We start from the raw sequence: 16,020 nt of genomic DNA, 5'->3' as shown, positions 1-16,020 counted from the left end.
GCACTTACACCTGCCCTGTAGCTAGTGCAAATGATATGAATGAAACCAAGCGCCATACAATTTTGCAGTTTTGGTTTTAGTTTTTCCATTTTTAGGGCTAGCCGTTAATGGGAATTCTGCACTGAAATGTGCAAAATTCAGGGGAATATTCTGTGTGATAGTTTTGAAATCTTATATCTACCTATTTACAATATAGGGTGTGTTCTAGTGATATTTATACAATATAGAGAACATTCTAGTAAATTTATACAATACAAAGAGCATCCCAGTGACCTTTGCATACAACACAGTGAATATTAGAATATTACTGATAATAATACACTGTCAACTCTGTTCTGAATGTCAATGTAAAATAAGGATCATCCCCCCCTTCCCCCCCCCCCCCCCCCCCCCCCCCACCAAATCTCTGGTGGCTTTACAATGTAGAAAATGCCCCAACCCTTGCAACCCAGGCTATACCACCTGTGGAAGTATGTCTTTAGTATTTTACACTCAATTTTCTCTTTATTTCTCCTTGGATAAAGCCCTCATGGAACATATATTAGTTTTAGAGTTATTAATTCCAGTTTTTATTTTTACTCATTGTGGGGCATTCTCAAATGTACTGAAATGTAAATGTGTTTTTGTGACAGGGAAAATAGGATTCAAAAATGGAAAAACCAGTGTTAGACTCTTTTTTGTAGTTTTTTTTAGAGCTTAAGACCCTTTCCACCCCTTTTGAGCCTATCTCTCAATGTGTTGAAAAGATGGGAAACTGTAAAAACAGATGGAATATTTCTGCTAATAAGCATTTGTGGTGTTGTGTTTGGAAATTGAAGACATGATAGAGGAAAGATCAGTGATTTTGCACTGCTTGTACCTTACAATAAGGTGGCTTGCATGGAAACAATGGGTTAAATCTGCGCTGCTTTGTGGCCACTGCTATTGAAATGTACATCTACCGTGTAACAAGCTGTAACAAGTTTGCTTGTAATCTGACATCCTTTCATAATTTAGAGTTAAATGGTATAGCTGAAAGTCTTCCTTCCACATGCTGTGCATTATTATTGCTAGATAGCTCACATTCTGCTTACCTTTGGCTTGTTAAAGACTCTAAATGAGCTCTCCATTCTCTCTCTCTCTCTCTCTCTCTAATGCTGCAGGTTCTGAGATTATACTTTGGATAGATGACTCTAAAGGTTAGACCTTGCCCAGTGGGTGTTGCCACATCCTGTTTAGAAACTGGAGAATTGTGGAAGTTGGCCAAACTTTCGACCAGCTGGAAGTATTTTTTTTTTAGTCAAAGCTGCTGATAGAGCTGAAAATTGCTCACCTCCCCCTTGCAAGCATCCTCCTCCTACTTACCACCTCCACTCTCTCCATCATCTTAGCTCTACCCTTCCATTCATTACTTACCTCCACTACATTCACTTACAGCTCACATGACTGCAAATTCAGATTGCTCTGCTCATCACAGACTTCTCACTTTCCAGCATACACAAGCAGGAATTATACTCACACCCACATATCACACTCCCTTTGTCACTCACCGGACTGTGAGTGCTTCTTCCCGGACTATTAGGAACCGTGGACGTCCTCTATCCTGAGGGACTGCGCATGCGCAGCCCTTTCCAAACCTTCAGTGTATGTTCCTTTAACTTAATTGGCAGATCAGGCAACCTCCCTATATTAAGCACCTGTGGTCATCACCACATTGCCTGATCTTGGAGTCTCATTCCCCATGAGTCTCTGAAGGTGTTCCTGTGTTTCCTTGTTTATTCAGCCCTGCTGATTCCTGTGGTTTCCAAACCACTTCTACCTCTGTGGTTTCCAAACCACTTCTGCTACTGTGGTTCCCATACCACTTCTACCATCTACTGAATCATCGTGACTGTGAGCTGATTCCTATCCGCTGCCTCCGTGCACTACAGTCTTCTAATCACTTCAACTCTACCATGTATCATTGGGACTGTTAGCTGATGCCTATCCGCTGCCTCCGTGCATTACAGGCTTCAACCACATCCACTCACCTGTTCATGATTGTGACTGCCAGCTGATTCCTATCCGCTGCCTCCGTGCACTACAGGCTTCAACCTGCAACTCGTCTGTGTTTCATCATCGTGACTGCTAGCTGATTCCTATCCGCTGCCTCCGTGCACTACAGTCTTCAACCTGCAACTCGTCTGTGTTTCATCATCGTGACTGCTAGCTGATTCCTATCCGCTGCCTCCGTGCACTACAGTCTTCAACCTGCAACCCGTCTGTGTTTCATCGTGACTGTTTGGCTGATTCCTATCCGCTGCCTCTGTGCGCTTCAGTCTTCAGTCCTTGTCAACGCTCCCGTGTTTTCTCGAGTCTGCCTCCACTATTGCTACCCGCTATTCTCCGTGATCAACAGTGCCTGTTCAACTCTGCTCTCCCGTGTCCCATCGTTACTGCACCTGCTGGTTGCTATTGGCTACCTCCGTGTTCCCGCAGAGACCCGCTGCTGCTACTCCTCAGCACTACTCATCCATCTACTGCTGATCCGCTCTCCACGCTTTCCTGTGTTCCCTGCTGGTCTACCTTCCCGTGCGCTGCACCTACTAGACCACCGCTTCACCCATCCAGGGACTTCGCATCCTGCCGGCCTCCTGCCGTTCAGGTATCTCTGCACTCCTGTCTGACTGCCTCCTGAACCACGGTATGCATACTTCTCATTGACTGTGCTGTGTATTGCATACCTTGCTGGACTGTGTTGGTTCTCCTCTGGAGTGTGCTATCCGCTGAGTCTATTGCCATCATTGACTGTGTTATCTTATGCTGGACTACTTCAAGAGACTTTCTATATTGGCAGTATTGTTCAGTCATTTATACATTTATATTGTGCATATTACTGTGGATCAAAGTCAAGGTGCCCGTGTATATATTGTGTTGCAGTCTCTCCCCGTGCACCTCCTCACATATATATTCAGTAGTACAACTTGCTAGTGGCAGACCACTGACTCCTGTTTACAGTTTCACCTGTTCCAGTATCCTCTCACATAGCAGTGGTACAACTTGCTAACGCAGACCACTGACTTCCCGGATATCTCCACTTGGATTCCATTCCTTCACTCAGACAGCGGTACAACTTGCTATCCGCAGACCGCTGACTCTCATCACCTCCTCGTTTCTGTTGGACATTCCTCCTCACTATAGCAGTGGTACAACTTGCTACCGCAGACCACTGACTACCTTCACGTGTCCTTTGTCCATACAGTTCCTCGTGTATTACTACCTCCATATTGCCAGTGCTGCTAGTCATAGACTTTCCTGAGCATCTCATCATCTGCTATTTCCTGTTCCGTGATCACCCTGCTACCAGAGTACCATATTACCACCTATACTGCTCTGGTAAGCCTATCACCTGGTGATCCCTGGGTAAAGACTCCTAGTGCCCGTGACAGTAAGATCAGGCCATGACAGACCCAGATACGGAACCTACTGCTAAAGAGATGCTGCAGCATCTGGTCAGCCGTGTGGAGCAACAGGATGCTCGCCAACAGCTGTTACTTCAATGTTACCAATCGTTAACCTCCCAAGGAACATCTGGACAGACTGTTACAGCTAGTATTGAAGCTCCTGTGCTTTCCTCCGTTTCCCCAGTGCCATCCCAGGTGTCTACAGCTCCTACGCTTCACCTGCCTACTCCGTCAAAATATGACGGGGACCCCAAAACTTGTAGAGGTTTCCTTAACCAATGTTCAGTCCATTTTGAACTCCAACCTCAAAATTTTTCTACCCATCGTTCCAGAGTGGCCTATCTTATCTCATTGTTTTCTGGACAAGCCCTGGCTTGGGCCTCCCCTCTGTGGGAAAGAAACGATCCAATTCTACAAGATAGTGCCAAATTCATTTCCACGTTCCGAAGTGTGTTCGATGAACCAGGTCGTGTGACCTCCGCTGCTTCCAGCATTCTTCGTTTGCGACAAGGCTCCCATACAGTAGGACAGTATGTCATTCAATTTAGGATCTTAGCCTCTGAACTTCAGTGGAACACTGAAGCATTAGTTGCCGCCTTCTGGCAGGGGCTCTCCGATAAAATTAAAGATGCACTGACTACCCAAGAGCTTCCTTCGTCACTAGAAGATTTGATCTCTCTTTGCCATCGTGTAGACATGAGATTTCGTGAAAGAGAATCTGAGAAAACAACTTCTGCTAAAGCACCTCTTCGTTTAAACCCTCAATTTCGTCCAGTTTCACCTTCTGTGATTCCCATGGAGATAGGACGTTCCAAATTATCTTTAGAAGAGAGGAAACGAAGAGTAAAGAATAGACTCTGTATCTATTGTGCTGATTCCACACATATGCTCAGTTCTTGCCCTAAGAAATCGGGAAATGCCAGGCCCTAACTAGTTCTGGAGAGGTGAAGTTAGGGTCCCTGGAGTCCTCTCCATTGTCTATGAAATCTAAAGTCTGCGCTTTCGATGTTACGATTTCCTTTGCTACCAAATCCTTTGAGTCACAGGCATTGATTGATTCCGGAGCAGCAGGAAATTTCATTTCTAAATCACTAGTGAATCAATGGTCCCTACCAGTGATCACTTTAAAAACATCCATTACTGTGACGGCTATAGATGGATCACGTCTCATCAATGGTCTCATCACCCAGAGTACGTCTCCAGTAACCCTTCAGATTGGTGTACTACACCATGAAGAAATTTCGTTTTTAATTCTTCCTGTTACGACAAGTCCGATTGTCTTAGGCCTTCCATGGCTTCAATGTCACTCTCCCCAGATTGACTGGCGCACCCCTCAAGTTACGTCTTGGGGGCCTGAATGTCACCATCGTTGTCTCTCTCAAGTTATTCCTCTTAAAGTACAGCAATCTTCCATCTCATCGTCCTCCCCGGGACTCCCTCCTCAGTATGCTTCATTTGCCGATGTGTTTGATAAAGCTCAGTCTGAACGTCTTCCTCCTCATCGTTCTTGGGATTGTCCGATCGACCTTCTACCTGGCAAGACTCCTCCCAGGGGTCGGGTCTATCCTCTCTCGTTACCTGAAACTCAAGCCACATCTGAGTACATACAGGAGAATCTCCAGCGTGGGTTCATTCGACCTTCCACCTCTCCCGCTGGAGCTGGGTTCTTCTTCGTCAAAAAGAAGGATGGATCATTACGCCCTTGTATAGATTTTCGTGGACTCAACGCCATTACTATCAAGAATCGGTATCCCATTCCGCTGATCACTGAGCTATTTGATCGCATCAAGGGAGCTCGGATATTTACTAAGTTGGATCTTCGTGGTGCCTACAATTTAATTAGAATCCGTTCCGGTGACGAATGGAAGACCGCGTTTAACACCAGAGATGGTCATTACGAATATTTAGTAATGCCCTTCGGGCTGTGTAATGCCCCCGCGGTTTTCCAGGGTTTCATCAATGAGATCTTTCGGGACTTATTATATGTATGTGTCGTTGTCTACCTGGACGACATATTGATCTTCTCACAGGACCTGCCTTCTCATCACCAACATGTGGCAGAGGTCCTCTCCAGACTACGGAAAAACTCATTGTTCTGTAAATTGGAAAAATGTTCATTCGAGTTACCCCAGATTCCATTCTTGGGGTATATAGTTTCCGGAGTTGGCCTGAAGATGGATCCAGACAAAGTAAATGCTGTACTACATTGGCCTCAGCCAACTACTCTTCGTGCCATCCAGCGTTTTTTAGGTTTTGCCAATTACTATAGACGCTTCATTCAAGACTTCTCATCCATTGCATCTCCCATTGTGGCCTTAACTCGGAAAGGGGCTAATACTAAGCAATGGTCATCTGAGGCTCTCCAAGCCTTTCAAATCCTCAAAGAGTCCTTCTCGTCTGCTCCCATTCTGCGACAACCTGATGTGACACTCCCCTTCTTCCTAGAAGTAGATGCCTCTAATGTGGGCTTAGGAGCTATTCTCTCCCAACGCTCGGAGCAACAAAAATTACATCCTTGTGCCTTCTACTCTCGGGGTCTTCTGCCCGCAGAGAAAAACTATACTATCGGGGACAAGGAGTTGCTGGCCATCAAAGCTGCATTAGAGGAATGGAGATACTTGTTGGAGGGAGCTCGCCATCCTGTGACGATCTTCACGGATCATAAGAACTTGTCATATTTGCAATCTGCTCAATGCTTGAACCCTCGTCAAGCAAGATGGTCTCTTTTCTTTTCCCGTTTTGAATTAATTATAACCTTCAAACCAGCTGCTAAGAACAAGAAAGCTGATGCTCTATCTCGAGCTTTTGTGACGTCCTCTGATGTAGAAGAGGTTCCCAACCATGCTATTCTAGACCCCAAATGTATTTCTCTGGCTGCGTCATCCACCAAAATGCTACCATTTGGGAAGACCCTCGTGCCTCCTACTCTGAGGAGGAAAATCCTTTCGTGGTTCCATGCCTCTCGTTTTTCTGGACACGCCGGTGAACATAAGACCTTTGAGATTCTCTCTCGTAGTTACTGGTGGCCTTCAATGAGGAGAGACGTCAAAGAGTTTATTGCTTCCTGTGATTTATGTTCTCAGTTCAAATCCTCCCGCAGAACTCCAGCAGGGTTGCTGCGACCACTACCCATTCCGTCCAAGCCTTGGATCCATATTAGTATGGATTTCGTTACTGATTTGCCACCAAGTAAGAATCACAATACTATTTGGGTAGTGGTAGACAGATTTTCGAAGATGGCTCATTTCGTCCCTCTGTCCGGTTTACCTTCCTCGTCTACTCTGGCTGAACATTTCATTAAAGAAATCTTCCGCATCCATGGATGTCCGTCTGAGATTGTGTCAGATAGAGGAGTACAATTCGTTTCCAGATTCTGGCGGGCCCTTTGTAAAACCTTGGGCATACGATTAGCACTCTCATCGTCTTACCATCCGCAATCTAACGGACAAACGGAACGAGTCAATCAAGATCTTGAGACTTTTATTAGGATGTTCTCTTCAGCCAACCAAGACAACTGGGTAGAATTGCTCCCTTGGGCTGAATTCGCCCATAACAACATGTACCATGAGTCATCATCCAAAACTCCATTCTTTGTGGTCTACGGTCACCATCCGTCTTTTCCGGAATTTCCTGCCCTCCCGCCCACCCAAGTTCCTGCTGTGGAGACTGCTTGTCAGACCTTCAAAAATATCTGGTCTCAGGTCAAAACCTGTTTAAAGAAGACATCTAACAAATATAAGTCTTTCGCAGATAAGAAGAGGCGGGCTATTCCACCACTAAAAATTGGAGATCGTGTCTGGTTATCTACCAAAAATATTCGTTTGAAGGTCCCATCTATGAAATTCGCCCCTCGTTTTATTGGTCCATATAGGATCATTCAAGTTATCAATCCAGTATGTGTTAAACTTCTTCTTCCTAAGAATCTTCGGATTTCCAATGCCTTCCATGTGTCCTTACTCAAACCTCTTATTATCAATCGTTTCTCGACTCCTCCCTCAGCACCGCAGCCAGTTCAAGTTCATCAGGAGGAGGATTTCGAGATTACTGAGGTATTGGATGCAAAAATTTCGCGAGGAGTCCTCCGTTTCCTCGTTCATTGGAAGGGCTTTGGTCCTGAAGAGCGTTCATGGATCAAAGCTGAAGATCTTAATGCTCCTGCCCTTCTGAAGAAGTTTTATTCCAAAAATCCGGACAAGCCCGGTTCCAGGCGTTCTGTGCCCACCTTTAAAAGGGGGGGTACTGTCACTCACCGGACTGTGAGTGCTTCTTCCCGGACTATTAGGAACCGTGGACGTCCTCTATCCTGAGGGACTGCGCATGCGCAGCCCTTTCCAAACCTTCAGTGTATGTTCCTTTAACTTAATTGGCAGATCAGGCAACCTCCCTATATTAAGCACCTGTGGTCATCACCACATTGCCTGATCTTGGAGTCTCATTCCCCATGAGTCTCTGAAGGTGTTCCTGTGTTTCCTTGTTTATTCAGCCCTGCTGATTCCTGTGGTTTCCAAACCACTTCTACCTCTGTGGTTTCCAAACCACTTCTGCTACTGTGGTTCCCATACCACTTCTACCATCTACTGAATCATCGTGACTGTGAGCTGATTCCTATCCGCTGCCTCCGTGCACTACAGTCTTCTAATCACTTCAACTCTACCATGTATCATTGGGACTGTTAGCTGATGCCTATCCGCTGCCTCCGTGCATTACAGGCTTCAACCACATCCACTCACCTGTTCATGATTGTGACTGCCAGCTGATTCCTATCCGCTGCCTCCGTGCACTACAGGCTTCAACCTGCAACTCGTCTGTGTTTCATCATCGTGACTGCTAGCTGATTCCTATCCGCTGCCTCCGTGCACTACAGTCTTCAACCTGCAACTCGTCTGTGTTTCATCATCGTGACTGCTAGCTGATTCCTATCCGCTGCCTCCGTGCACTACAGTCTTCAACCTGCAACCCGTCTGTGTTTCATCGTGACTGTTTGGCTGATTCCTATCCGCTGCCTCTGTGCGCTTCAGTCTTCAGTCCTTGTCAACGCTCCCGTGTTTTCTCGAGTCTGCCTCCACTATTGCTACCCGCTATTCTCCGTGATCAACAGTGCCTGTTCAACTCTGCTCTCCCGTGTCCCATCGTTACTGCACCTGCTGGTTGCTATTGGCTACCTCCGTGTTCCCGCAGAGACCCGCTGCTGCTACTCCTCAGCACTACTCATCCATCTACTGCTGATCCGCTCTCCACGCTTTCCTGTGTTCCCTGCTGGTCTACCTTCCCGTGCGCTGCACCTACTAGACCACCGCTTCACCCATCCAGGGACTTCGCATCCTGCCGGCCTCCTGCCGTTCAGGTATCTCTGCACTCCTGTCTGACTGCCTCCTGAACCACGGTATGCATACTTCTCATTGACTGTGCTGTGTATTGCATACCTTGCTGGACTGTGTTGGTTCTCCTCTGGAGTGTGCTATCCGCTGAGTCTATTGCCATCATTGACTGTGTTATCTTATGCTGGACTACTTCAAGAGACTTTCTATATTGGCAGTATTGTTCAGTCATTTATACATTTATATTGTGCATATTACTGTGGATCAAAGTCAAGGTGCCCGTGTATATATTGTGTTGCAGTCTCTCCCCGTGCACCTCCTCACATATATATTCAGTAGTACAACTTGCTAGTGGCAGACCACTGACTCCTGTTTACAGTTTCACCTGTTCCAGTATCCTCTCACATAGCAGTGGTACAACTTGCTAACGCAGACCACTGACTCCCCGGATATCTCCACTTGGATTCCATTCCTTCACTCAGACAGCGGTACAACTTGCTATCCGCAGACCGCTGACTCTCATCACCTCCTCGTTTCTGTTGGACATTCCTCCTCACTATAGCAGTGGTACAACTTGCTACCGCAGACCACTGACTACCTTCACGTGTCCTTTGTCCATACAGTTCCTCGTGTATTACTACCTCCATATTGCCAGTGCTGCTAGTCATAGACTTTCCTGAGCATCTCATCATCTGCTATTTCCTGTTCCGTGATCACCCTGCTACCAGAGTACCATATTACCACCTATACTGCTCTGGTAAGCCTATCACCTGGTGATCCCTGGGTAAAGACTCCTAGTGCCCGTGACACCCTTATCCTCTTGTCAACCCACTTCCACCTCCTGTCAACATCTTCAGAAACCCACACCCAATTCCCAATATCTGCTCATTATATATAGTATCTCTGCCTTGTTAAGACAAAATTGAACAGTATTCAAGAGTATGATTACCATTTGTTGGGGGCAGCCGGTTTATAGGTTCCAGTTCAGTGTTACTACTGAATGTCTCTGCAGATATGTTTGATGAGTGGCTTTGGTGCACTCTCCTTTAGTAGACTTAATTTCAGTTGGATAATAAAGAATATGTTTAGGCAGGTGAAAGTGTATATATTTGAGCACTCACTCGGGTATAGGGCTTTTTCTTTGCTTGGAAGGACTAAGGAAAACCTCCCTTGAGTGGCAAATTATGGAGGCGGCTCCCGGTTACCTCGTTGCTGCGGCTAGTGTGGTGGATTAGTAGCTACACCTTAATGCAGTCAGTGAAGTGGAGAAGTTGCTGGCCTGGAGAGTCCCAGATCCCTATTGTGAGAGGTGCACTTGGGCATGCAAAAGAGAGCTAGCAGTGTGTGTGGGGGGGAATATGTTATGCCTATAATTTTTCAGCAATTTTGTGTGATGAGTGCTGGTGCTATAGTGATTAATAACTTTATTTTGGAGAGTAAATTTGTTGCTTTAGGCCTACGACTCATGTAGTGGTAATTGTGGAATCCAGTTGTCAAAGTTGAATAATTGGATGAAATAAACTATATTGATTGATATTGTTATGACGCAATGGCACGATAAATAACGCACACATACACTTACACATTCACTTGTAAATAGTTCACCTTAAAATAGTTCCAACACACAGTTGTTTATAATCAAATGTAATAGAGTTTACAGTTAAATATAATAATGTTAAAAGCACTTTAAAAGTATCTAAGGCTCAGGATTTAGCAAATGTATCATGTTTAGTGTCATTTTGATCTGCACATTACTATCTCTCATCCTATAATTTCGGCTTTGTGATCGCTTCCTGCAATCAATAGTTATGGAAGATAAAAGATTGAATGATCAAAATGGCATTGTGTTTAGAACTGGTTTGGGTCAGTTTCCTTGAGAAGCACATGTTTTCAGCTGTTGGGGGAAGGTGATCCCCTCTTCCCAGAGGAATCCTTTGAACTAACCTAAGACCTGATTTACATTAGACTGTCTTGAACCCTGAACCACTGGAAACATGTTCTAAACTGAAACCGGATACTATCAAGCTTTTTTATCAGCCAGCGCTTTTCTTTTTTGCTCTCTCTCTGAACGTGGCTACATGTGAGCATGGCTGTGTTCCATGGACCTCGGGGGAGCTCTATAAGGAAAATGTAATGTATTCAGTGTTTTCATACTTCCCTGCTTTAATGTAACATCTTTAATAGGTATCATGTATCGGCTATATTGTACTGTATTGTACTTGTTTATTGAACTGCTAAACAAATTGCTTTTGCTAAATAAATTGCTTGTGCTTCGGAAACACAATACAATCGCTTGGGCAATGCTTATTTGAAAACGATAAAATTACTTTAATACAGTGCAGGCCTCAGATGAAAATGCCCAGTGGTGAGAGATTTTCTTATGGTGTCTCTTCCCTCTATATGGAATTATATTCCCAGGCAATGGCTGAAGAGGGCGGCTGTGGACAGACTGAATGCCTCTGTTTTATGCTGTTTAGGTTCTTTCCTGTCAGTGTAGATGCAGCCGTCCACGTGGCCAGATGCGGTGCGGCGAGCAGGTTATAGCAATGCAGCCATAAAGTAATCTTTTCTACCGCCTCCTTTTTGCAGCAGGTTCTGTACGTCTCTCACAAGTCTGAAGAAGGCCTTGGGCGTTCACAGGGAGGCCGCAGGTGAGTCTGGTGGTCCCCAGTGGGTACAAACACTGCAGTCTGCATCTGGGTTTGATTTAGAGCACAGCTGGGCACTTTTGAATCAATTTAGTTTGACTTCAATGTGGTTTTATCATACTTGCCAACTTTGGGAGAATGATCTCCGGAAGTGGGCTCTGTCATGGGGGCTTGGCCACACAAATCATGCTATTATGCCCCGCCCCGTCAAACGTTACCAATATTGCCCTGTCACATCATGGGGTTGGGCAAGGAGGACACATTTAGCTCTGCCTCCACCTACTTCACCAACATAGAGGGAAGGATGCCGGAGGCTGCAAACAAGTCCCCCCCCCCCCTCCCATAGTTCATCTGATTTTAACTGCATTAAATTAGTGGGCATTAATGAAAAGAAGGTAGTGATGTAGCTGTTTTTTAAAAGACAGGAATCTCAGATAATTTGATGAAGGATAGAGTCAAGTTTATTAACTCTCTTATACTTGGACCAACAACCATCAGATCAGAAGGTAACAATAATACATTTGCACATATGTTTTATAGACAATAATCTTGGCACCCTTACGCAGAGGGGTATTTAGATTGTCATTTACACTGATTGAATAACTAATAATTACTGGCACCTCTTTCAAAGAATATGCTTCCTTGACCACAATATGTTAAAATGAGGTCCTATCTCTGAGGTTTGGAAATGTTAATTTTCTTACCAATGTTTCTAAATAACACTGGTGCAAGACAGTAGGATCTTGCATAAGCACATTCCAAGAAGCATGAAATATGAAAAATATAAGCATATTTAGCTCTTGCAAAACCTACTTCCTAAAAAACAGAATCATATAAGTACATTAATGGCTGCTGAACTCTATTTTGTAACCCAGATTGATTATTCAAACAATTCTATCTCAGTGGCAAAGTATAATAAAAAAGAACAACTGATGTCAATAACTAAAACATTTTGGTGCAACCACCTAGCTAAAGATCTTCGTCAGCTATTTATATAGCGCTACTAATTACGCAGCGCTATAGAGAGAACACACTCATACTAGTCCCTGTCCCACTGGAGCTTACAGTCTAAATTCCTTAACATACACACACAGACAGACATTAGGGTCAATTTGAGAGCAGCCAATTAACCTACCAGTTTTACCATGGTTTTTTTTGTAATGTGGGAGGAAATTAGAGCAACTGGAGGAAATCCACGCAAACACGGGGAGAACATACAAACTCCACACAGAAAAGGCCTGGTCAGGAATCGAACTCATGACCCCAGTGCTGTGAGGCAGAAGTGCTAGCCACAAGCCACCGTGTTGCCTAGGATAATTGCAATAGTTTGATCAATACCAATTTTAAAGGGCTTTTTTCTTGCCAGAATTTTAATCAGTGCTCTGCAAAGTTGAAAATGCTGATATTTACCTAAAAGTGTGAGAATGTGGCACACACATGCAGTGTCGGACTGGGACATAAAGGGCCCACCGGGGGAATGCGGTGATAGGGGCCCACTACATTGGGGTGTGGCCAACTGCAAGAGGGGGTGTGGTCAGTCATTATGGGGGTGTGGTCTGCCCTAGTGTAGTCTATAAAGAAAAAGCGTACCTTGCAAATAAAGTCAATTTCACATTTATCATGTAAAGAAAATAGAGATGAAATGTGTATCAATCAATAATAAATAACCTTTATTTATACTGATAAACACATGTATGATTAAATACAAAAATATAAATTAGAAATAGAAAATTAAACAGCAGCTTTTAAATGAAGGCATATAAATTAACCATCATAATGGTTGTAACATACAGTTATGGACATTTTTTAAATTAGTTTAACAGCCTCCCCATTAACAGTATAATTTTATGTTTACAAGTAGTGTTTTTTTATTGTCAGAAACTAACCTTCCTACCCTCTCCTCTCCCTGTTCCAATGAGAGGCTGAGCCCTGCCGCTGAACGAGTTCTGTTTAGTTAAAAACAAGTCTACCAAAGCACCGTTAATATCAAGTAAAGGAGTTTAAGCTGCATCAGAACAAAGGACAAAATGAGTAGTTGCTCACACATACCTGAAAGCATTTACTACATTATTTTATCTGTTCTCTCTTGCAAAACTATCTTCTTGCTGACAATCAAGTAAAATATTCAAATGCAAACGTAGCTTACATAAATGGGGGCACAACTATGAGGCATAACATGAACTGAGTTCACAACTAAGAGATGTAACATGAACTGGGGGCACAACTATGAGGTATAATATGAAATGGGGGCATAACTATGAGGGTTAATGCGAGTTGGGGGCACAACTATGATGGATAAAACTGGGGGGCACAGTTTTAAGATATAATATGATCTGGGACACAACTGTGTGGCATAATATGAACTGGGGGCACTATTGTGTGAAATAACATGAACGTTTATTTGTTGGTCCCATTATTTTTAATATTAACATGGTATTAGCATTATAAAATAAGAAATAATTCAATTTAAATTATATATAATTTAAGTGTTCTGGCATACAGTGGTATATAGATAGGTAGCTATATCAGTGGATTCCAAACTTTTTCAGTTCAAGGCACCCTTAGGGCCTCCATAATTTTTTCAAGGCACCCCTAAGTCAAAATAATTACCAAGTAGTCCCCCGCCTTGCTTACCACAGGCCCTGGTCGAGGCACCCCTGTGAGATTGCCGAGGCACCCCAGGGAGCCACGGCACACGGTTTGGGAACCACTGAGCTATATATATATATATATATATATATATACACACACATACATATACACACACCTAGCTATCTATATACCACTGTATACCAGAAAACTTTGAGATTATGTATATCTGTGTGTGTGTATGTATATATATATATATATATATATATATATACCTTATTTCCCCAAGTATAAGACGCACCCATGTATAAGACGCACCCTAACTTTGGGGCCCAAAATCTGAAAAAAGATGTATTATACAAAGTAACTCCAGCTATTCCCGAGAGTTGCTGTGTTTTGTAAACTCACCTTCCCAAACTCATTAGCATCTTGTGTAGGCAGTGCAAAGCTCTCCCTCGCTGAACACACCGAGCGGGAGGCGCCTGAGGGACCTTTGTTCTTTTAGAATACCGAAACTAGGAAACAAAAGAGTTTGTTCATAGAGTGAGCTGATCGATTCTGCGGGTACAAGTACCGGGGTGAGTGAATGCTCATACTTGTCTTGGACAAATTGCAGGCAGCAGAGCGGACACCACCGTGTAGGACCCCGGCCATGTAAATCCCTTCGCTTCCTGTGAGGTGGCAGTGGCGGGGCGGCGACTCCTCTCTTATCCTCCCACCGCAATCAGCGCTCAAGCCCCGTGATCGACACACCGCGGAGACCCAAAAAAGGTGCCGGGAGAGGAAACTGTTAGATTGATTAGAATTTATAGGGTGTATTGGGTACTCTTCGGTACCGGATCCGTGTCACCGCAGGCGGAGAGTGGTGGGATCAGTGTCCGGTTATTCCACTGTGGTTGGGGTTAGTAAGTGGTGCTAGTCCAACAGGGGTCTTCTTCCTCATTCTGGAGGGATGTAAATAGCGCTGGCACTGTATAAGACGCACCCACTTTTTAGACCCAAAATTTTAGGGAAAAAGGTGCGTCTTATACATGGGGAAATACGGTATATGTATACATCTATACAAATACACGTTACCAGATGCTTTATCAGGGCAGTTTGCTTGGATGTGAAAGCTTCAGGCTTCAGATACTTGTGAGAAACAACAATATGGAGTGACTGCTCTCCACACCTCCATTATTCTGTCAGCAATACAACAAAACAACCTGTCCTTGGTGACAGATTAGATTAGTTCTTAAAGAATCGATTGTTAACATATACTCATATATATCTGATAGTGTTTTATCCATTTTCCCCTACTGTAATAACTGGCATTCTCTAAAACAAGTATGTCATCAATATGTAGGTGAGCACTGCAGTACACACACTGAATAATATTCAGGTGCCAGTATTTTCATAAGATATCCTCTACTTCCACTTCCATAAAGTAAGACAAATAATTGGAAGATGAGAGAAATAGAAATACTTACACAGCCTCTAACAGTAGAGCCTCCTTCTTTTTACAGCAGCAGTAGGAAGTTGATGAACTAGGAAGCAGAGTCACGATCACATGATCACGAGTCATTCCCCTGCAGTTCACCTCCGATCTTATTTGACAGCTGCTGCCTGTCACTGAGAGGCTCACAGCAGCAGCTGGGAGGCTGGGGAGCAGACAGCAGCGGTGCACAGCTATCATAGTAGTCAGTCTGAGCTCTCTGTTTTAATGAAAATGGATCAGGACCATCATTACTTTGCTTCGCCCCACCAAGGAAGTGGGTGGGGCTATCAGGTGTCAGGGCCTACCGGTGTATAGTCCAGCTCCCTGGCAGGCCAGTCCGAGGCTGCACACATGCCAGCATAGATTAGCTTAAACATCTTATCTAGCTCACAAATAATGTTGAATAGCTTTAGACATGCTGAGTTAAAGTTAAACAAATTGTATCAAAAGTATTGTAAAGTAGACATTGACACACTATTGTATATATTGGAAACAATGTTCTTAACCACCGTATTTTAGAAGTTGAGTCTACAGGATGCCATACCGCCACTTCTCCTACTGCTTTG

The 16,020-nt window shown here is 44.1% G+C and overlaps 1 protein-coding gene across 5 annotated transcripts in view; it reads right to left on the bottom strand.

Moving 5' to 3' along the window:
• The window catches only part of LOC142094358 (adenosine deaminase-like), a 46,171-nt gene extending 30,643 nt beyond the window's left edge, over positions 1 to 15,528 (bottom strand). Inside the window, exon 1 of one of the 5 annotated variants that reach the window (XM_075176399.1) lies at positions 15,447 to 15,528. Coding sequence is in view for 1 of the 5 variants with exons in the window: in XM_075176397.1 (XP_075032498.1) it covers positions 1,074 to 1,109 (36 nt within the window). In the remaining 4 variants the exon portion in view is untranslated. Of the gene's footprint in view, positions 1 to 1,073; positions 1,172 to 1,395; positions 1,462 to 15,446 lie in introns of those variants that run through there. The other 4 variants (XM_075176398.1, XM_075176400.1, XM_075176397.1 and 1 more) reach the window with 4 other exon arrangements.
• Positions 15,529 to 16,020: the final 492 nt, after the last annotated feature.

The sequence above is a fragment of the Mixophyes fleayi genome, chromosome 6 (genome assembly GCF_038048845.1).
Source record: "Mixophyes fleayi isolate aMixFle1 chromosome 6, aMixFle1.hap1, whole genome shotgun sequence".
NCBI lineage: Eukaryota > Metazoa > Chordata > Amphibia > Anura > Limnodynastidae > Mixophyes > Mixophyes fleayi.
Note: the sequence above shows the minus strand (reverse complement) of the source record. Positions and strands in the feature narration are given on the sequence as shown.